General features: G+C 44.8%; 1 protein-coding gene across 5 annotated transcripts; it reads right to left on the reverse strand.

Annotated features, from left to right (window-relative positions):
- Window positions 1–2,637: 2,637 nt before the first annotated feature.
- On the reverse strand, window positions 2,638–20,727 carry CMTR2 (cap methyltransferase 2). 5 transcript variants are annotated; one of them, XR_014886161.1, is made up of 3 exons: window positions 18,616–19,566; window positions 15,434–17,931; window positions 2,638–2,789 (listed from the first exon to the last, which is right to left on the reverse strand). XR_014886161.1 is itself a non-coding variant. In XM_085235090.1 (2 exons), the coding sequence occupies exon 2, from the start codon at window positions 17,910–17,912 to the stop codon at window positions 15,621–15,623; it is 2,292 nt and encodes a 763-aa protein (XP_085091216.1). In that variant the 5' UTR covers window positions 17,913–17,931; window positions 20,479–20,727; the 3' UTR covers window positions 11,369–15,620. The 5 variants fall into 5 exon arrangements, 4 of the variants coding, with proteins under 4 accessions (XP_085091216.1, XP_085091218.1, XP_010716201.2 ...); XM_085235090.1 differs by lacking the exons at window positions 2,638–2,789; window positions 18,616–19,566 and adding an exon at window positions 20,479–20,727 and having other exon boundaries at window positions 11,369–17,931; XM_085235092.1 differs by lacking the exons at window positions 2,638–2,789; window positions 18,616–19,566 and adding an exon at window positions 20,384–20,405 and having other exon boundaries at window positions 11,369–17,931.
- Window positions 20,728–23,584: the final 2,857 nt, after the last annotated feature.

The raw sequence follows: 23,584 nt of genomic DNA on the forward strand, positions 1-23,584 counted from the left end.
TTGATTTTTCTTTTCCTACATTGAGGTACATCTTTGTGCTTGTTCCCTTTACCAAGAAAAATAAAGGTGATCCTTGGAGCAGGAACATCAAGGGCAAATCCCAGTTCAAGTCACTTACCTGTGTTGTACGACTTCAAGTTCTGGTCTCTCAAAATACGCCATCACAAAAACCACCTGTTGCTCCTTGCAGTGGTAGGAGGAGGTTGACTGTAGCACTGACTTCCCCCCCATTGTGTTCAGCTAACAAATAAGGAAACAAAAAGAACAAGTCAGAGATGGGCATCCATAAGGGCAGCTACTGATACAAACCAGAGGGATTCAGCCAGGAAACAACAGATGCCAGTATCCCAGACAACTTGATGAGGCATGTGTTAAATTAGCTGAAAAAAAGGGCTTCCTGAAGCACCCAAGCCAAACAAGGGAAGAAATAGTAGAAATCACAGAAACATACCACTGAATGGCTTAGGTTGGAGGGGACCTTAAAGATCATCCAGTCCCAAACCCCCACCATGGGCTGGATCCCTAACCCCTTGCTGAGGCTGCCCAAGGCTCCATCCACAGCCTTGGGCACCTCCAGGGATGGGGTACCCACAGCTCTGGGCAGTTGTTCCAGGGTCTCACTGCCCTCAAGTAAAATATTTCTTCCTGACATCGAACCTAGATCTCCTCTCTGTTAGTTTAAAGCCATTCCCCCTTGTCCTGTCACTGTAGGAGTGTGTAAAAAGTCAGTCTCCCTCCTGCTTGTAAGCTCCCTCAAGAACAGGAAGGCAGCAGTGAGGTCTCCTCAGAGCCTTCTCTTCTCCAAGCTAAACAAACCCAACCCCTCAGCCTTTCTTCAGAGGAGAGGTTCTCCAGCCCTATGAGCATGTGTGGCCCTCTCTGGACCTGCTCCAACAGCTCCACATCCCTCCCACCGGAGGTCCCAGGCTTGGACACAGTACTCCAGATAGGGCCCCATGAGGGCAGAGTGAGAGGGGTCAGTCTGCTCCCCACCCAATGCCACCCCTCTGCTGACGTAGTCCATGATGCTGTTGGCTTTCCAGGCTGCAAGCACACACCTCTGGCTCATGTCCAGCTTTTCACCCACCAGGACCCCAAATATTTCTCCACAGGGCTGTTCTGAGTTCCTCTATCAGTCTGTATAATACATGGGATTACAGGGCGCTCAGCCTCATCAGAAAGCAGGTAATATTCCTTAGAATCAGGCAAACCCAGCTCACGGGCTCCAAAAAGCAGAGCTGAAGCACTGAGTGCCTAGAGATGCTCAGCTAACATATGCCAAAACCCTCAATAAAACAGTAGCTCTTTTCCACTGGATGAGTAATCTTCCCTATCAGGATGCAATCAGGAGTCCAGCTCTGATTTGGCTGGGACAGCCTTTCCTCTGATTAGGAACCTGCAAATCTCAGCCACTCGGAAGATTCTTGCTTGCAGGAAGATTGCCTACAGCAGCCCTTCAGATTAAACAACAGGCATTCCTTGCAGGGCCAACACCCAACCAGAGCTGCTGCTCAGCTATTCACACAGCTGCTTTCCTACTGAGTAATTAATGGAACGTTGAACTATTTTTAAGCCTGCCCCGTATCCTCATAGAATACAGCTTCCTAGAGGGATACATCTACAGATCTACAGTAAAGGTTGTCCTAATTCACAGAGACTTGGCAGAGCAAAGCTGTGTCTTAAGGAGAAAAACAGACCCAAGATGGGACCCTTGTGAAAGCCACTGTCTGAAGTCTAGGACAGAAGCAAAAGTCTCAGATCTGCACTAAAAGAGGCCACTTAAAAGTGCCTCCCACCTTCTGGTCCATAAAACCGTAACTTGCAGCCCAACCACATCCAAGGAAGTCTGAGATCTCTGCTATAAATACCAGACAGCCTCAGATGTCTCCAGCTGAGGCTCAGGACTGGCTGGGTTATTCACAGCCAGGGAATTAGCTAAATGCAGTTTAACTCATTTGTCTGCTTAATTTAGAGCACTCTTAAATCCCCACATATTGATCCATATTGCCAGAGGTATTTTAACCATTAAGAGTTCATGCTTTAAAAACTCACGAAGGAAGCTGGATTCTGAGGCCTTGCATCCCCCCTCCCAAAGGATGTGCACAAAGGTAGCTGGGCTAAAAAACCCACTCCTTCCAGTATAACAAATAATACAGTACACCATCTATTTTTCTCCTGGACTTTGTCAGTACAGAGCTGCCAATCAGTCCCTGGCCACAAAAGCACATGTCCTAATTAAAGGCAACGTGTAAATGCCCAAAGCAATGAAAGCAGAGCTTCACTGGTGGCATTTGGCAAGTGACAAAACGTAGAAGCTTTAACTAACAGTTCTTTGAAGGGCAAACCAAGGTTTATAAGCACCACTGCTGGAAGGAGAGCGTTAAATATCTTCAATTGGCAGATTTAATAATTGTCTGGGAAATGTCAAACGCTGTCAAAATACAGCAGAGCTCACTGCAGCTCGTAGCAAGGGGCTCCTATGGCTTCATCTGGGAATATGGGCGGATGGGTCCTCAAGCTCTGCCAACAGAAAATAGCTTGTTAGTTGGTATACGGAGCACAGAACCATTGGGGAAAAAAAGGGCAAGTCAGCCTACCCCAACAACCAGCATCTCCCTCCATACCTGTGCTGCAGCCCAGCCCAGTGCCAGGAATCTTCCCAGACTGATTGTATTGGTGCCCCCAGGACCAGATGTTCTGCAAGCTGCACTCAACCCAGTTCAGGGAAAAAGACTGACGAAATGCTCCTCAGTTCTACCAGGACCTGATATTTCCAGGAATTCTCTCACCTCAGAGGAAAGGAAATACAAAGAATGTTTTTGTTAAAGTGTTCTGAAACAAAACACAGAAATGGAACCCACTGCTACAACAGCAAGACAGCTGCCACAGGAGCCCCCAAACACCTTCCTTCTGGCCTCCAGCTGCATGGGATTGCTTTATACCACCTTACACAAAACCCAAAACAGAATATTTCCTGCAAGTTACCAAAGAAATGGCTCTGAGGTTGCCCATAGGATTAGGCATTAGCTTGTAAACACCCTGTTCTCTGCAGTGAAAGCCTGCTGGTCTGATTCAGCCCCAGCATTAGGGTTGGGTTTTGAACTGGCAACATGAGTGGCTTCAACAGGATCAGAGCTGGACCACAAACCCTTCCTTGTTAGCTCAGACCCAGCTGGATGTCCTGCAGCAAACCCAGCTCCAGAGTCAGGCTGGGGGGACGAAAGCCAGTTGTGACACAGCCTGACAAACCCAGGACATGGCCAAGGGCTGACAGCACTCAGACCCCAATGCCACCATCCCTTCTGAAGAGGTGGCTCCCCATAGGGTCAAATCTCCAAGAAAAAAAAAAAAAACCAAAACATCAGTTGTTCCTCTGTCCTTGTTCAGTACTTCAGCACCAAAGCAATCAATGTTTTTACACCACCTCTGATATGCTCAGTTCAGAAAGTATCCTTTGAGGGGAAAGAAGAGGGAAGGAAGAATGTGTGGAGCCACATACCATCCAAAGGAGATTCAGAGAACTGAAGTTTCCTGAAACCAGTCCACTACTTAGATGTTTCCTGTCTGCACAAACACTTGGAATGGTAGAGCAATAAAACCCATTTCAGGAGAAGGGAAAAGCTTTGGAGATGAGCACAGAGTGCAGTGCTGCACACTCTTTAAAAGCCAGTGGAGCACATCCTCCTCCTGGGGGTGGCCAGCCCTGTAATTGCCACATTGCTTCACTATAATGATAATGGGAGAGTCAGGACAGCTGCAAAAAGTGAATGAGACACTTCTCCAAGAGAGGGGGAAAAAAAAAAAAAAAAAAAAAAAAAGGAAAGAAAATAATCAAGGCCTTCTTTAACCCAACTGTTTGAGCAGACAAGAAAACATGAGTGTCAGTGATGGGCAGCTGGGGTGAGCAGCCTGGAGAGCCACAGAGGAAGCTAAACCCAAAGCTCAGCCAACCCAACCTTCTACCTCTACAAAACCAGAGCAGAAATTATGCTCTGCTAGCTAAGAGCTTGGCCCAAGTCTCCCTCCTCCATCCTGCTTTCCAACGAATGCTGAGCCAGGCTGAAACGAGGGTGTGCACAGCTGAGGAGACCCAGGTTCCCTCCTCCTGCTTTCCAGGGCAGATCTAACACCCAGGAAAAATGAGATCTGGGAGTCATCAGACACACCATCTCATTTACTCCCCACAGCTGCCCCTATTCTTTCCCCCATATCATTATGGTCACAATACATGGCAATTACAGTCCCCCCTGCAGAGACATTCTCCACCAGGTTTAGAAGTGCAGCTCTGACACAGAGCTCCATCTAAATTGAGCCAGCTTTGAGATCTGCATCTTACAGCTCAGCAGGAAGCTGGCTAGTTGAGTCCTTGACAAAACATCACTCTTCCCCAACAGTCCATCCAGGACAGCTTTTCTTGCCCTCCGCCCTGCATTCTTGCAAGCCCCTTTATCAAACAAAGGCCTGCAGTGCCTGATGGCAGAATTCAACCAACTACTTCCTTTTGTTGCTTTACAGCACTGCAGTTGTTACCAAAGTGCCTCCAAAGGTTCCCAGTTCCCCTGCAAAGCAGGGCAGGCTGCCCAGGCATTTAAGCATCACACAACAGGTTTGCCTGCTGCTTTACAGTCAGCTGAAGTACGGAGCAAACCCTGGACAATTTATTGTTATTGGAAAGAATGAAACTTGAAGGCACACCAGGCCCCTCTCCAAAGAGCTTAGCATCACTGCTGAGTGCTAAGCCCTTCATAAAAGATTTGTTCTTTGTTAGGTTTGAAGATAGGGTGCCCAGTATCCTACACATACCAGCCCAGGGAAGACAAAGAGTGCGACCACAAAACTCACCTGCCACACTGTGCCACTGTGTTCAAGAGGAACAACAATTAGCAAGGCTTTTTGGCCAGGCATGGTTATCTGGCTAGGTTAGACACCTGTGCATTGAAGCTAAATGAAAAGGCTCCAGACTGCATTAGAATGAAAGCCATGAGTTCCTTTCTTCAGGCACAGCCTTGTGATCTTGGATGCAGACACCTAGTTTTTGCCATAATCTTATTAAGGAGCACAAACATCAAGCAGACCAACTTTACACAGCAGGAATAGAAAGGAACACCCTAAGGATACAGAGTGAGCCTGGCTACACTGGGACCTGAGAGAATAAGAAGTCAGAACAACACTACTTTCATTTAGTTTTCAGAAATCCTCAGAGAATGACAACCTTCAACTGCTTTTCTTCAGAGTCACTTCTGCAGTTTGGGGCAGTACAGTGCTCATTTGAGTATGTGCACACTCAGCACGTACAGGACTGTAGCCAAGAGCTTTGCAACCTCTTCATGCTTTCCTACCTCACTGCTGTTGAAATGTTCTGAGTTCTAAACCTCGAGATGTGGCTCTGCAAAAATTCCCCAATATGATCAAGTTACTGTTTCAGGCATATCCTATTACCTACTGAGGATGCGATCTTGAATATACTGACTGTCAGCAATTCAGTTTTTCCAGATCAGTTACTGGGATAAAGAGGAATGGGTGCAGAAAGTTCATAAACGCACACAGTCTAAACACGCAGGGATAACATACGTGACCTGGAGAATGCAGAGTCAGAAGTAAGGCTGCTGGTTGCCTGCTGCCAATTCAACACCTGGTAATGCCAAACAGAGTAACAGAGACTGTGACTTTTTCTAATAGCAAAAAATTACTTACTTGCCTGAGGTTTAGAGTTCAAGATCCCTTTGTAATGTAAAACTAGGCTTCATAGCATCCTGGAAACTGTGTGAGCCATCCTGGAAGATATCATAATTCTAAAAGATTTCAGCTGCTTCACTTGCAGTGCTAAGGACCTGACAAATCTCTCCTTGCAAGTGGTCCTGCTGCCTCTTCAATCCATTACATTTTCACCCTCACCTTCAAGATGCCTGCTGCTCCCCAGTGTCAACAAAGGATGGAAAACAGGACACAAGCAACCAGAGTAGGGTATCAAACAACTGGCAACAGAGCTCTGAAACAGAAGTGACAGATAGTGAGGTGTTTCACACTGCAAATACAATACAGTTAGGGCAAGTGACTTCAGGTCTAGAAAGATTTGCTCTAGATCAACCCTCCTTCTTGTCTGCCTTCTCCAGCTTTCCAGTTCTGCTGCTTTCCAGGTATGACTTCTTAATGGAATTGCTTTTTTTTCCTCCTTTTTTTCTGAGTTTTTCTATTTGTTTGGGGTTCTGCCTGCTTACATTCTTTATTTGCTTCAAGACTCTCTGCTTTTAGGGTTGTTTGCAAACTTTTAGTCACAGACCGTAACAAAAACTCTTCAAATCATCCTGAACAGACATAGTCCCTCAGTACCTCAAGCAGAAATGCAGAGGGCCCGTACCAAGTTCTAATTCACACACTGCCTATTTTTTTCCTGAAACCCTCAGCATTACATGAAGTTTAGAGCCCACAGCTATACCTGTCATATCTCCCCAGCAGAGGCTTTCAGATACATGCAACTCTTCTACTTGGCTCGCCAGCAAGGCCTCATTTAATTGCACCACAGCCCCCTGCTCTGCATCAGGGGGCCAAAGCTAGCATCTCCATTTGTCCATGACATCAGACTGCGATGCAGAGGCCAGGCGAAGGCTTCTTGTTCCAGTCATCTCCTCTGAAATCACTGCATGCTATACCAACATGGGGCTGAGCCTTAATATTTTAGTAGGAACCAAGACTTCATGTGCTGGCCCTGTTCCAAAGCCTTATGCTTCTTACATCACATGTGCTAGAATCAAACAAAGCATTATGGTTCAGCTGATTTTTTCTGCTCCATATATCTCCACAGGCAAAGCAGCATTCCCCTGAAATTGAAATCTGAATTTGAATCTGAAGTTTAAGAAACAGAGCCTCACTTCCCAAAAAGCAAATATTTACATCCACCAGCACCAGCTGCCTCTTTTCTTTCCCCTCCATTTCATCTCCAGATGCATTGTTGGTACATCTGCTCTATTAATTAAAACTGATTTACACAAGACAAAATTGAATCCTTAACACAGCCCTTCAGTGGGAAGAGATGACGTCTACAACGGCATCTTTCAAAATTCCCATGTGCCATTTTCTCACCTTTGCTGCTTGGAAAGTGTTTTGCTCTGATGAAGTCCATCGGGCATCTCTGCAGCAGGCAAGGAAGAAAGGATTCAGCCTAATCCACTGCTCCTCCCGACTGACCAATCCTTCCCTCCTGCCACTAGTGATTACATGAGCAGTCAGGGGCTGTTTGGCTATTTGTTTTCATGACCTGACCAATTTCCAGGCTCACCCTTAAGAGAGAAGAGCAGCAAGGTGGCTTTAACCCGAGCTGCCCTTACAGTGCTCAGCAAGGCATAAAACAGCATATGACTGGTAAAGCACAGCAGAACAACAGATGTGAGGCTCAAGAAGCTTTGCTGCATGCATCACCACTGCTATGGGACCATGTTCCTCCTCCTCAGAATGGGATTACTGGCCCTGGGGTTCACACGGTGTTAGCAATCCAATACTAACTTCAGGTGAGGGCTGACTTAGCAATCACTGCCTTTCATTGTATCATAGCATTTGTAAGGAGTTATGATCTTCCAGGCATTGCTCAGTGGGTTCAGAAGGAATACAGGCAGCACGGCCCACTTGTAGTCCCACTGAAAACAGGACTGGACTCGATGCAAACTACAAAGAGGTTCTGATCACGATTTTCCCCCAATTCCTTCCTTCCACATCTAAACACCTTTCTGCCTACTGTAACAGAACCTCGCCTTCTCAGACTCTATTTGACAAGCCACAAAGTCCACCTCAGCCCAAACCCACCCATGCTCTCCTAATCGTCTGCTGTGAAAAGCCACAGAAGTGGAATCCTTAAAACCTCAGCTGCCTTCAGGGGAAGGAATAAACACACAAGTTGGCTCTAAGAGCAGATGGTGTCTAAAGGAAATTATGATAATTAAGCTTCAGAGTTGCATATTTCCAAGAGACTGCTACATTTCAGCATCAAACCTCTAGGCCAGCGCGGTTATTAAAACTGTAAGTTTCACCACATTTCATTAATTGCTAATTACTGCTTCATTACTTCCACTCCTGCTCCCAAGACTGCTGCTGTCACTGTTTCCTCTGGGAAGCAGTTCAGGTCACTTCAAAACTGCTAAGAGCGATGGGATGATTCACGTAGTTGAGGGGAGCAGGGAGGTGTTCCCAACCACTGCATATGTGCAGCTCCAGCCCCGCTTGCAGGTCAGCTCTGGGGTGGTTGCACACACTGAACGCTATCAGGATGGCACCAGTGACGGGTTGATGGTCGGACCAGATGATCCTAGAGGTCTTTCCAACCTTAATGATTCTGTGACACAAGGTGACTGGGAACAGGCCTATAGAATGCTGGTTGAGCTCCACTTTTTCTAAGTTCACTACTCCAGCATCCAGCTTAAGGAACAATTTCTGGTCTGTTCCCCCTGTAACCCAGTGATAAACTGGCTAGAACGAACTTCATGCTTGGATCTAATCCTCTTCCTGTGCAGAGTCCCAGGAGAATTTGAATCAGATAAAATATCTCATCTTCAGCCTGGGGTCTCACTCACTCCCTGCAGGAGGTGAGGGAACAAAAGCTGGACAACAGCCAGAGCTCTGAGCAGATTTCCAAATTCAAAACCTGCATTTAAGTATGCTTAAGTTCACTTTGGTAAAGCTGGTCTTGCAATTAAGAGCAAAGCAATCTATAGAAGTTTATGGGCTTATGCTACCGTTTCATAATGGAAGCACAGAGCCAATTCAGGGTTTGTTCAGTGCCAGTGCTATTAACTGTGCATCTTAGGCACAATTGTACTTCTCTGTAAATCTACATTTCATTAACACCCTGAAATCAATTACTCAGTGATTTATAGTTAAGGTTACAGTACTGACAGCTATTAAGCACCCAGCTACTCCAGTGCTTCCACTGAAAGCGTGAGCTTGCAGTCACTGATGGTTAGGCAAGCTTTCCAGCTGGCTGGGATCGAGCTGCCCTCTCACTCCATGCATCAGCCAATCCAGATCCCTTCCAGCTTGCGCCAACACATTCAGTGCCAGCTGTAAGAGCTGTGTGACAGCAAGCCCCCGGTGCTGAGCAGCAGCACTGCTACCTGTGAGGAATCTTGCAAGAATCCCAACCCGGGGGACTGGTTCCCAACACCCTGCACGACCTATTCCACGCAGGGCTCTGAGCTCACCTTGCAGCGTGCATTTCTCAGGCTCGTGCAGTTGGGACCTTCCATCAGTGTGCAGCTGCAGCACGGAAGGAAGGCAGGGAACCCAGCTTCCCACACTGCTCCTGTGATTCAGATGTCTCCAGCAGCAACCGTGCTCCTGTCCCACTCCCACACTCCCCTGCCAAACACATCTGCCAAAGAGCATCATTATTGAAGGCCACCTCAGAGCCAAGTTTAATCGTAATCCCAAGATAGACTTCATTACTTTTCAACTCAACAGCTACAGAGTACAGTGTCACCAACCTGGAGCAGTCAACTGATTATGAAGAAAGCATTTAATCACCTTAACCCTCTAGAGACTTACATTAAGACACTCCACCACCGCAGCCCCTTCGTTCCTCCATCTAATTGAGGTTTTATTACTGCCTGGCCATCAGGTCATTGTTTTGAGGCACAGGTACCTGACAGCTTAGGACCTCAGGGTACAGCAGCGTGAGCTTTCATTTGTATCAGGCAGCCTTCATCCATCCACATCTCTCAGCCGTACAGATAATGATCTCTGACTTCAGCAACAAATAAGTTTTGAATATTGATTCACTTCTCCCCAGTACCCACCAATTTAGATAAATCAATTTGTCAACAAATGACAGGCACTTCTCCCTGCTCCCCCTCAATTTAGATAAATCAATTTGTTAACAAGCAGCAGTCATCTTCATTTAATAAAACACTGAAGATGACTTAAACAAACATGTTCAGTTTCCTACAGAAGAAAAACATCCTTTAAAAGGGACCACCAAGAGTGGTGCAGTAGTTGCCTTCAAATAGGTTTGTATTATAGGTAAAATTTCATCCCCCCTCCTTTGCCAGCAGATACCAAGAACAGGATAGAACACAGTGGAAGAATCTGGTCAATCTCTCTGCTCAGCCTAAAAGAGAGAGAGCTCCTCTGCTCTGCATTCAGTGATTCAGCTTAGCTCTGACAACACCTAAAACTCAGGAGCTGGCAGGCAAGCCTGCATAAGATCAAAACTGAAATAAGATTTATAATCTACATAATGTAGCGTATAAAGTGACTTTAAAGACCGAAGAAATCACATATGCAGTTTTTAAGGTTTCTAACAGCAAAACAAGGAAAGCCACGCTTTCCCTTCTGTTTCTAATCTGCCATCTCATGTGCTTTCAAGCAATATTTTCATACTGCAATATTGTGAAAAGTAAATATTTCAAAGAACTGTTTAGTAGCTTAAATACAATTACAGGCATTTACATTTCCCTGTAATCCAGTACAGCCACATTAAACCACACTTCCACCAAATTTGACATAGTCCTTCAGACAGGCTCCTCCAACGCAGTCCCCATTTTAATGACCATTCACTTCTAGGCTCATGTCTCCTGAAGCACATTTTGATGTTCACTGCCAACGCTTCAATCTAGAGTTAAAATCAAGTGAGACGACGCAGCCGGCATAACAGCAGGCCTTCAACAGCATTTCTGTACCTAGCATCTGTATGAAAATCAAGGTACCAGAGAAGTACACCTCTTATATCATCTCCTACCTCTAGGATATGATGCAGTATTGGCAGCCAGCTCCCTAATCTGGGGTCCTCCTTCATCTTTCAAAGCAGAGAGGCAGTGAGAAGTGTCAGCATTCATAGCTGCAATCAGAACCAGCTAGCACAAAGTCTCATGACAGACATGATAACCAGGCCAAAGACAACCAGTTGGAACCCATGTCAGTACAGCAGAGAAATAAGGCACGCAGCTTTTCTTTGTTTAATAACACCATTCACTGAAAGCAGGCACTTGAATGAAAGCATTTGGATAAGGATTAATAAAAGACCTTGCAGACAAAACTGCAGCGTGGTTTCCTACCAGAGGGGCTGTCACAGCCAGGAGGAACTGAAGATCCTTTGGACAGCCCTCACTGTGCAAGCAGGCTCCACGCACAGCATCTGTCTGCCAAGATGGGTAACAAGACCGAGGAGCTCCTACACACTGCTCACACCTCTTCTGTCACTGATGTCTCTTTGAAACAGTAAACTGCAAAGGAAAAGAGCTGAGAAAGTGAGCAGCAGACAGACCGGGCTCAGCAGGCCTCCACCTCTTTCATTCACTGAGGATGGGTCCACAAGGTAGGGTCTCCCTCATGCAATTCATTGTCGTCTTCCACGTTTGGGTAGAGAAATGAACAGCAACAGAACTAAAACAGAACATAGTTTATTTTCTCTGCATACATTTTGTTTTCCATCCATTCAGATAAGCTCTTTTAACACACATTCGAGGGCCAAACAGAAATACTCAACAGCCCCATAAACCAACATCCCATAATGTACATCAAAACAATATTTACATTCACACCCTTCAAAACAGAAGCACACACTGATGAGTTACAAAAGAAGAATCTTCCTTGCTGTACCATCTTCGCGGGGGCTTCCATACACACAAGCACAAACGTACTGCGTGCGTAAAAGAAAGGCAACAAACAACAGGCAAACTACTTGCACAGATGCTCACACCTCAGAGCTTCTTTAAAATAGAATTCTGAGCAAAGAAAGGCCTCTCCTTGCTGTGGGAAAATGCCCTGCATTTAAACGTCTCATAAAGGTTCTGCTTTTTTAAGTCCCTACAGCCACCAGCTAATTCTTTCAGCAAATTCCATTGTTCAGACTTGCATTCAGCTCTGGACCCCTACAAGTGGCACAGGAGGGCTCAACGGCAATCCAAATTGTTCCCTGAGGAGTAAGAAATGAGCAGCCACAGGCTGAATGCATCGCCAGCATAAACAGCCACGCTTGATCTTTGTCAGGTGAATGCAACACAAACAACTGGAGCTGAGGATATCCGAATGGCATTCACGAAAACGGTTTCAAGAATGAGATGGAGAAACCATTACCAGGCTTCTGGGAGGAGATTTTAATCTCTCTGCCTTCAAAGCGCTAAAAAAATAAGAGATAGATATTCAAAGGCTGCAGCTGAGACAGAGGGTCTTGTTTAAAGCCAATAAACAAAAGCATTTCACACCAACCAAAACAGTACGACAAATTAACATAGGACTTCCACCGCTTCACCATTAAGAATTAACAAACTGAAAATCATCTCTAAATTAAACAGATATCAAAAGATGGGCTTTAGGAACAGTAGCAAAAGATGGTAAGGCTCTGAGGTTTCAGCTTGCTGGTCACCCTTCATTTATTGCATCCTAAAGCTTCCAGTTGCAGAGGTCCAACATCAAGGTGTGGGGTTTCTTCTTTTCTTCTCCCACTTTCTACATAAGGAACACGAAGCCCTTCTTGTTAAATTTCAAGTTGTGCTTTTAATAAACTGTAATTCTGCTAAATATTCTACTTTGACCACCAGTAATTTAATAGATCAGCTTAAATTAAGATGAATAGACACCAATTAGTACCATTTTAATAAGCTACCGGATTTCATACCATAAATCTCATTATGTTTCGCAGAAATTAAATTGGAAAGCCAGTGGCAAAAACACACAATCTGTGCACATCCAAATAAATCCACATAATATCAGTGAAAATAACTGGCAAGCCTCAGCGCAACTCAACTAAAAAGGAAAACCAACGCATTCGGTTGGTGAGGCATCCAATCCATTCAAACTCCATGCAACTACTGTGCTAGCTTAAAACAGAAGCTCCAGACGTTGAGAAAACAGTGGAGCTTGCAGCTGATCACTGGACACAGATATTGGTCCTCCATTGGAAACATGCTGCAAAACTAATTTTGCTTCAAGTCTTCACACACCTTGATTGAATCTATGTTCTATTTATCCACCAATCTGTTTTCCCCCCCCAACCCCCACCATCTTTCCTGCATGAAGATCGAGGCTCCTACAAAAGAGAGCTGACAACCAGTTCATCTTCAAACAGGTCAAAGAAAAAAAAGAGAGGCCAACATAAAGGCAGCCAGGACATTGAGACACCTCATCAGCCATCACCCAAAACCCAATCAGCCAAAGGGACTGACAGCACTGACCAACCATCAGCCCCTCTCTGCAAAGGTTAATGCATTCTTACATGTTCCAAAAGCCACAAGTGAAATTAAGTGTCACTTCTCAAAGAAATTCTTGGCCTAGAGACAGCCAGGACAATGCAGGACTCTCACAATTAAAGAGACAAGCGTCACTGAGACAACAACAAAAGAAGAGTTTCCAAATCAGATATTTTCCTTAACAAAAGAAGCAGCTGCTGCCAAAGGATTTGTTCCCTCACCTCCTGACAGCTGCCAACAGAACAGGTCCAGAGCAAATGGGGCAATGGGATGTATATGACACTGGACTTCCTATGTTTTAGGGATCTGGCTTCTCGTTCTGTGGCTATTCAAAATGCTTTGTCTTAAAAACTAAGGAAGAAAGGGAAGGAGAACACCGTGAGGAAAGGTGGGATTGGAGAAATCTCCAAGAAGTCTGCATAGTTTGTCAGATGTGCAAACCAGACCAAGGAAAGCTTGAAAATCCAAGTTTGAAAAACAGATCCTGAGTGGTGCTCAGATTTTAACTTTACAGTAAGAATTCAAAAACATCAGACTGACGTTAGGAGAAAAACCTCACATTATTCATCTGCTGGTTGGGATGCTTCTGCTACCTGAGCCTCCAGAGCAGAATACCACAATGCAAGAAGACCCGTGCACTCAAAATCTCATTTGCCCCTGCTTTAAGAGGAGCCTTTTCATTTGCTTCAGCTCAGTGCAAGCTTCAGATGCATAAATCACCTCTGAAACAGCAGCAGAGACACAAAGGTGTCTTCGGTGGACAATACCTTTATTCTGCTTTGACTCGGGTAAAGGAAGCTGTTACAGGTGGTCTCTGAACCCGTCTTGTCAGTCATTCTTCTACAATATTCCTTTCCTGCTTTTTTCTCTCATTTTCAGTATTTCTTTTTTAAAAGAAGTCCTGAATCCTGGTCCGAGGGAGGAAGCATGACTCAGCTCATGACAGAGCAAGCTCATTTAAATAAATGAAAGGGGACAATGACCAACCCCCGAAGCTTTTGTTAGCAAGGCTTCTCTGCTTCTACCTACATGCAGCTGTAAAAAACATGACTTTTAGAAAATGCTATCAGTTAGTCAGACCTGAGCCACCAACTCATTCACCTATCAAATCCTTAAATAAAAAATGAACTGTTAAATGCACGAAATTCTACCCCAATCAACGTGGCAAAAAATCTTATTAAATGTGTAGCACCTCCAGACAAAACAGTTTTTCAGCAGCGCTTTTAATCCTTAGCAGTAATCAATTATCCTTCAAGCTCCTATATTACATATTTAGAAGTGCTTCCAGAAGGTGACTGGTAATTAATCGGGAGACTATTTTCCTTCTGGCTCCACATTTCTGACTTTCTTCTAAGAGATCCTGCACATATCTGCAGTAAATCATTTTTCCTTCCAAACATCATTTCTCCCTCCAAGCAAGTTTTCCCATGTAAACTACAAACTTAAAACTAAATGTTAATATACGAGTTAGGCTTCAAAATTCAGCTCTCAAAGGAGCAATATGAAAAATAAAATTTGACTCCCTTAAAGGAGCAGTCAGTCAGCAATTTCATCATTTTTATCTCTAAGGAGAACCAAATGAAATCTTAACCCAAAGAAAGTATCACATTTCTTCAGCTTAGCACTCCTCCAGAGCATTTCTTGGAACACAGAGCCCTGCGTGACCACGCTGTTAGCCTGAAAAACATTTGCAGTTCCTCCTTAATAGCATTACAATCAAGGAGTCCCAAATCAAGTTAAGGAGGTGCCCATAAAAAAAAAGTTAAAATACTCCATCCATTGATGGGACAGGGAGATGAAGCCATACAATCACCTCTCCTAGGCCATATGGCATGGTCCTTGCATTCACATTTCAAGTTAAAGAGAATCTTTCCCTGGATGCCTCTGCTCCTGTTTAAAGGCGGTTGTTTTCAACCCGGCTCCTGCAAGCCAGCTGCCAGCTCCCAAGACACTCATCCCTGAAGCTGCATACAAGGCTTGCATACTGCTGGGCATTCTGGCCCCAACATCAATTTTTGGCTCCCACAAATCCCATAAGAAAATTAGTGTCAGAACTCCCACATGTAGCTCAGCAGAAGAGAGGTAACATCACGAAACAAAGCCCACCGCGGTCTGGCCGGAATAAACAGGTAAGGCACCACACCACCTTTCATCACAAAAGCCACATCACTGATCCAGGTGGTACACTAAGAAATTTGAACAGATAACTGCGACAGACGAAACAGTTTGTCCACTTCAATCACTGCCCCATCTTCCCATACCTGAGATTAAGCCAAGGGTTTCTACAGGCCAGTGCACCACAAGTAGGGTTGATAGCTCAAAACATCCTCCCAGTGCTGTGACTGCAAAACTTAGGCATGGCATTGATGTTACCTTCACATCAACATTTAACTCCTACCTGCCTGAGAAACAAGGCATAGCAGCAACCTGATCAATTTTAGGGTTATTTTATAGTGAAATACTGCCAGTCATTTGCTGCTGCTTAGCTTGCACAAGCAAGTGGAGCTGTCTCTTTGCAATGGCTGTGTTCAAATCCCACAAGAACTCCAACAGTTTGCCCTGGAGGAGACTCTCCATAGGCACAAACTGCAAAACTTGCTTGGGAGAATCCGAGTCTAGCAAAGAACTCATTATCTTATGCAGATGTTGCAGGTACTCAATAACTGGGTTTGGGACGCCCTGGTAACCAACACACAGCAAAACAGCGCAGGTCTTTAGTGGCTCGTGGGACGTCGGACAAGCAAACGTGATGCACCTGAAACAGCAATGCAGTACAAACACCAGGCCAGCTGTGAAACGTGTGAAACAAGAAAGAAGAGGCAGAATCAATGCATCTCCTATTGTAAGCTGATTCAGGGAATGCAGAACACACTCCAAAAGCTGCTGTTGGTATTTTGGTTCTCCATCATAAAGCAAAGAGAAGCTACAAGTCAGCAGCATGGCCGAGTCTAGGCACTTTATTTCCATACTGGGCTGGCTTTCAGTATCATAAAGGGATGGGAAATCCACCACAAGGCACTTGCATTTGTCCCCACGTCTTCCATTCAGGATCTCCTGATAAGATTGGTAAAGATCAGACACTTCTGCCAGTATCTGCTCCCCAGGAAGTACCTCACAGGAGTGACAAAGCTGCAGCAGCTGTTTGGTTTTTGGTCTTCCCACCAGTTCATTCATAGCTTCGTTAAGATTTTCCAAGACTTGGCCATCACAAAATGGTGAACATTTTACCGCTGGTAGCCTCTTTCCTTCCAAAATGTACCACAAGTTACACTTAAGGTTAGAAGACGATCCTTCCAAAACGCACATTTTACCAGCATTATTTAAGCTGTGTTCTTCAGCCACGTGATTTAAATAGCCCTTTGCCACTTTATCATGCCACGTAAGAGTTTCCAGCATTTTTCTTTCATTGTACGTACTAAAATATTTGTTCCTTTGCCCAAACCATTTTGCATTCATGCTGCAACCAGTCTGAGATTTCTTGACAAGCCAGTTACTTCTAGCAATGGGTTTCATACAAAATCTCTGCATGAAAAACTCTACTGCACAATCTCTTAACTTGTTCAGTTTTGTCTGCTCTGCTTCCTCCATGTGCTCAAAGAGATAGATGTTTTCACAGATAGTCTCTACTTGGCATCTGTGGAAGAACACGCAACATTCTTCGTGCATTTTAAGAAAAGATTCTGGGATCAGATGCTGGGGGAAAAGAGCTTTGTTGACCATATCTGTCCCAAAGTTCTGCATCATCTTAGAAAGCAGCAGATGAATGCTCTCTCTGCCCATGTAACGAAGACAAATTACATAGGCCTCCGAGTTTCCAGCTTTGCTAGTGGCTGGCTTAAAGACATGGACCTCCTCAAAACAGCAGTTCAGCAGAAAGAGAAGATTGGTAGAACAGTGCTCAAACAGGGTAAACATCTTCAAAACAAAGGATCCTCCAGCGCCCAGGATCATTAAAGCAGTGACTGTTTCACAGTAATGGAGGGGGGAGACAAGGGCTTCCTGTTCACCTGGATTTCCTTGGCAATCAAAACTGCCATCTGCAGTTACTAAGTGAATCGTGGCCATATTACTTACAAAGTTCTGAAGTCCTGTCAGATGTTTCAGTGACATCACATCGCCGGTGTTGTCCGGGCCAAAGTGCCACCAAGGCAGCGTATTTGCTATAAGACGGTCATCCATAATCATCATGAGGGTATCATTCGCTTCATGATACGGGTTTAGAGTATTAGCCACCCAATTCCAGTCACAGTGGATGTGGTGGGATTTCAAGTAGTGATTGAGGCTGGCTATAAAAGCTCCCGGTGCTTCACAGAGGTGAACAGAATTCAGCTGTCCCTCCTGAAGAGCTTCTGCAGGGAGAAGAGGAAAACTGCACAGCATCTCATGAAACTTGCACCAGGCCTGGGTGCATAGCTCAGCATTTACAGATTTCTTCACATGCGGAATTATTTTTCCTGCTTTATTGGTAAACGAAGTGTGCTGATGCCATTCAATAAGATTCTTATCACTAAGCTGATTCTTCACTTCATTCATCGAGTTCTTCAGATCAAGAAGCGAGTTTAATTCCTTGTGGTCACACGTGAAGGCATCGCTGGGATCTGGGAGCTGCCATTCGTTATTAAGTGGCTTAGTGTAAGAAAACTTCTTTGCAAAGAGCTTCTCAATTTCAGAAAGAATTTCAGGGTCAAACTTTTCAAGATTTGTAGTCTGGTCAACATAAGGCTTCTTGCATGTGCTCATTCTTGGACTGATTGACAATCTGAAAGAAAGAAAGAGAAACAATTCCAACCATAAGCACATATAAATAGACAAAGATTTTTTTACTGCTTTGTGTTTTTTTGTTTGTTTGTTTGTTTTGTTTTTGTTTTTAAAGGATACTCCTGCTTGACTTCCATATTCTGAATGGAAAGGAAAATGCTTCAACAGAAACACGTATCAAATGAGAAAAATAAAATAGACAAGGGCTGTACTGAATAAGGCCATTCGTAAATGAAAAGGGTCATCAGTTCCATTACCCTTTACACAGAAAGTAAAGAAGGGCTGGCTGCTACTTTGGCTCTTCACGGAACTCTGAATACTCTACTCACTACACAAGTATTTATACTTAAGTGTTTAGACCTCAGGCTCAAAACAGAGCATGCCAAGAGCTATACGAATTACCCAAATGAGTCACTGTAGCAATTGGACAGGCCAATACAATGGGAAAAGGTGTTTCACCAGAGGCATAATGAAGAAGGATCAGCACCATAGAAAGGTACTAAGAAGGGAGGGAGGAAGATTGCTTATCCATATCAGAAGATTCCAGGCTCGCAGGACAAATCTCCACCAAGAAGGGATCTCCAGAAGGAGATCCTTCCCCAGTGGCACTAAACCCTTAAATGGGGTCTAAGAGAGGTGCAGCCAGTCTCCACCCCTTCCAGTTGCACAGCTGAATTGCCTTCACCTGTGCTCCCAGGGCTGACCAGGTCCTTTCCCCAGGTGCTCAATCAGTGGTTCAGGCCATGGCTCAACAGTCCCCATACAGGCTCAAGTTTTTTCATCCAATTACACCAGTATTTTATCCAAGAGCTCAAAGTATGCTTAAAACACGTAGAGTTGGGAGACACAAACAACAGCAGCTATCCTTAGAGAGGGAGCACTACTGTTCCTTCTATTTTCTCCCAACCTGCCACAGCTAACATGCATTTCCCCTCCACTAAAACAAATGTGATGTTTGCAGAGCTCCTCACAGGCACTTCCTGAGAACAGCCCTGTCGCTGCACCTGCAACCAAAACACATTTTCTGTGTTACAACCCTGCACCATTTTGACCAGGCTCCTGCAAGTTCTTACAGCTTACTTTCCCTACTGGAAAAAGGGTGATAGATCTGAAGCGAGAAAAGATTTTCTTGCAACTGCGGTCAGTGCTAACTTGTGCTTGATGTTAAAGAGGAAAGCAGTGCGAAGTTGTGCTCTAATTGAATCAAGACTCCATGAGCACACTGGCACAAAGCTAGCAAGTCTTCTGCCATCTGTTCCAGTACACAGCACAAAGCAGGCAAAGGAGAATTTAGGTTCAGAAACCAGAAATCAGCCAGTCTACTCAAAAACTAAGATTTCTCATTCAAGTAACATTATTTAATCAGCATTAATATAAGAGACAGAAAATCATACAATTTTAGCCATCCTCAAATCCGTTTCATTACCTCAGAAGCAAAATACAAGAAAATATTGTGGTAGAGACACCAAATGGTTTATTGAGAAAAAATACTAGAGAAAAAAAAAAATCAAAAGGACTGAGAAATTTAGGAGACAAACAGAAAAAAGAAGAGCTAAAACCCCCTTCCACCAAAGTAACCACCTCAGGCCAACCCAGCTGTATATCACAGTGATCAGCCTGCTACAGGCAGCACATGGTAAAGTATTGATGCAATGTTTCCACTTATTTCACCACCTTGTTTGCATTTCAATAAACATAAAACACACCCAGTTTCACTTTTGCTCATGAAGATTTGTTTTATCTTCAGCAGCACCCTTTATATTCTCAATGCATGCTGGGGAGAAAAGGTAAAATGAATCATGGAATTGTTTGAATTGGAAGTCACCCTTAAAGGCGATCTGCTCCCACTCCCTGCAATGAAGAGGGGCACCTACAGCTCCACCAGGTGCTCAGAGTGCCATCCACCCCAACCCTGGGTGCCTGCAGGGACTGGGCACCACCACCTCTCAGGGCAGGCTGTGCCAGTGCTTCGCTGTCTTTACTGTAAAAAGTTTTTTCCTTATATCCAGTTTAAATCTCACCCCTTCTAGTTTGAAGGCTTCACAGATCTCAGTATGGGCAGGCACTGCAACCTAAATTAGTTTCACCTCATTTTTACCACAGATGCTGTCACAACCTTTTAATTAAGGCTCAAAGCATCAAATCCCAACTCAGGCTTAGCAAGGCCGTAGGATGCCAGTCCCCATTACCTGAGCTGGCCTGGCCTTGGTTCCAGCCTGCTGCAGAGCTCAGGGCTCTCCCTGCTCACAGCCCTCACTCAAGGCAGGGCCAGGAAAGCCACTAAGCCACCCATCCCAGCGACAGCATCTAGCTGCTCCTCGTTTGGGCAGCCTCCCTTTCCCAGGCAGCCACATCCCAACACTGAACACGAGCTCTCCCCTCCCCGCCCGCTCACGGTCCGCCTCCCCCCGCACGGCGCGGCCTAGCCGCATCCCGCCCATCCCCGGCCTCACGTAGAGGCGCCTCCCGTCGACGTGGCACCCCTCGCGGGCAGCCCTCTACGCGAGGCCGCGGCTTCCGCGCGGCCTACTGCAGGCCCCGCTCTTACCCCGGCGGCGCAGCGGGAAGGCAGGCCCGGCGGTGGGGCGGGCTGCGAGCACCGCACCGCCCCTCTCGCTCTAGCGTCCGGCCCCGCAGTTGAGCCGAGCCGCTCCTCTTTCTCTCACTGCTTTATCCTTAATGAGGATTGGGAGGGAGAGCCGGCAAGGGGAGCACTGCAGGCTTTCGGGCAGAAAGCCCCACTGGCGCCTGGCTTGTTTCTTCAGGGGAAGAGCCACCTCCCAGCTGTAACACAGCCCTAAAGAGTATCTCGTTATAGGAGGAAGTGATAAGCATTTATCAAAGTTATGCAACTTGGGTGCTGAGTGCTGCTCCCAGTGTTTTAAATAGTGGGGGGCTTTGCTACGCACAGGTTAGGGAGTGCAGCACTTACTACTTGTTTTGGGGTCAAACAAGCATGAATTAGCAAAAATTCACTTTGCTGTTAAGTTTGCTCTGCTTTCATGTGTTTCTCATTGATAAAGTGGGATCCACCGCTAATCCAGAATGTGCTTTAGCACAGAAAGACAGTGCTATGAGTACAAGGGATTCTAAAGCTTGTATAACCACAGAAAGTTTTCCTAGGAGCAAAGTAACTAACCAATCAATAAATAACACATTTTTGTTAGGGATATAGCTGTAATGTGGGTTAATGATATACTAAAAGAGAAATGATATACTAAAAGCACTGCAATCAGAGAAATGACAAGTTAAAGTCACAATGAAATATGTAACCTCCCTCCTTCCTTTAGAGCTAGTTGGTTTCTGAAGTGAAGGAACACTGCTGAAAAATAGAGCAATAAGTGTATACATTAAAAATATACACACAACTCATACACACAAATGCATAGGTTAATTTTTCACTCTCTTAAGTTCCTGGAAACAAAGGAATTCATTCTTAAGATGGAGTTAATACATAAAGATAAAACCAACATGGTAAATGCCACGTAACAACAATATGCTATTTTCTACCTTTTTGAGAAGGGTATTTATGTAACAAGGAGCATCAGCTGTGGATGGAAGGTTTATGTGCACAGATGCTGTGCCTCTTCTCCCTGTGACTGGCTGAAAATCACTCTCCAGCATATCTGGGTACTTAAAAAGGGGAAAACAGAAGCAGGTTAAAGCAGAACAGTGGTAGGGGAGGGGGTACTGTTGGGTCTTTAGGGCCTGTTGTAGTTGTTTAAGTTTTGCTGTGTAGAGAATGCTCTTACTAACAACATTGCTTAAATTTTCTGCTTCCCTTAGTTTGTGAGAGCTTAGTGCTATTGAGACCATGGCAGGCATGCTATAGTTTCAAGTGCTTTGTTTTTTTTTTTTTTTTTCTTTCTTCCTTATATTTCTAATTAAGATCTACAGACTGGATACGTTTTTACTTTTTTTTTTTCTTTTTTTTCTCATCTGAGTGTGGTAATGCTGTAATATTCTGATATTCCTTTTGCTATTCCTTTATGCTAGAGTTGTAGTGGTTTAGTGTATAGTAAGTTACTTACATCATTATTTTTTTTCTTTGAGTTGACATTACTTCAGATGTTTAATTTATTTCTTTTTCCCCACACAGTATTGACTTGCAAGTATTTTGAAAGAGAATGAGTACAATTCTGTGCATGAAGGGAAATGGTGTGGAAGGGGAACTTCCCCCTCTTCTGCCCTGCTGGGCTATTGGCACTTGTAACATGTCTGTACCACAATCTCTTGCACTGAGGGGAATTTCCTAAAAATACAGGAAAGGGACCAAGCATACAGTGTTATCAGGATCCTAGCTAAAAGCAGTACAGGTGAACAGCACGAATAAGACAAATATGTTGCTTTTTTCTGAATCTGTAACTGAACTGTTAGTTCTGTTGTGAGGAATACAACTCGCTGTAAACTCAGCTTTACTGTGAACTTAGTCTTAATTTTTTTCATATTATACTATTATATTCCTTTAAGTTAAGGCAGAAATTCAAGTAGGTACTTCTCTTTTACTACTCAAAGTTGTCTTTTGTGGGAAACTCCACATGGGAATGCAGGACTTTCATTCTGGTTCAGCCCCGTATCTGTAGAGCTACCAGGTCAGGCCCCAGAATGTGTATTTATAGATCAGGGTGTTTTGCTGTCACTTCGTATGTGAGGATGCAAGGTGCTCACCATTTGGGGAGGCAGCGTGGCTTTCTTGGAGGCTGGTAAATAATGGCCTTTATCTCTTTTGCAGAAGTGCAGCCACAATGGGGGATTTGAATGTGCTCAGCTGTGACTTTCACACTGGTGTTAGCCACGACAGCTCTGCTGGGTGATACCAAAGTCACTGCTGAGTGGAAGCAGCCACACAGATGGGACATAAGGCTCATGGTGCTGATCTGCCTGGAACCATGTGCATGCTAGCTGAGAAAGCTGGTTGTCCTTAACACAGTGCTTTCTTATGACTTTGATGGGTCTGTAAAGGCTCGTCTTCTGATTTGCAGTCTGAAGTCAGGCAGGTTTGCATTTTGCTTCCTTTGCCAAAGGAGTTGTGGTCAGACTGCTGTTACGATGTAAGTAAAAAGTGTCCTTGTTTTAGCCATGGAGAAGTCATTTTCTTAACATGGAGAAGCATGCCCAGAGCCAACAGCTGACTGTGATGCCGGGATAAGAACTTTATTCACAGATTTGGATATGCTCTAAATTTTATTAAATTCCAAAAAGAAGAAGAGGTGACTTTTTAGAGCTAGCATCGTTTATGAACGGTGTGCCTGCATTGCTCCTTGTGCAACCCTTTACGTGATTCTACCTGAGGGACGTGGCTTAGTGTGCCCAGTGGGATGTGTTGACAGTTAGACTAGATGATTTTAGTGGCCTTTCCTACCTTAACAATTCTGTCTCTACCCCCACTGCCCCTGCAGTGGGGCTGCTTGGAGCCTCATGCTTTGGGTAGCTAGAAGCTTTTTTTTTTCCCCTTAGCGCCTAGCTCAATTGCACACGTGTCTCCCTGTGCTCTGGTGCCTGTCTGAAGTTTCTCTCGCCTGCCTCCATGGTAACATTCTCAGACTGCCATCAGGGCATTGCTCAGTTTGCATTTTGCTCAGCTAACTGTGACGAGCTCTGTTAGTTCCTGGTATCCTGTTCCCTTGGCCACCCCTTTTCCTGTTATCAGTCTC

This window comes from Meleagris gallopavo, chromosome 13 (assembly GCF_905368555.1).
Source record: "Meleagris gallopavo chromosome 13, MGAL_WU_HG_1.1, whole genome shotgun sequence".
In the NCBI taxonomy this organism is placed as follows: Eukaryota; Metazoa; Chordata; class Aves; order Galliformes; family Phasianidae; genus Meleagris; species Meleagris gallopavo.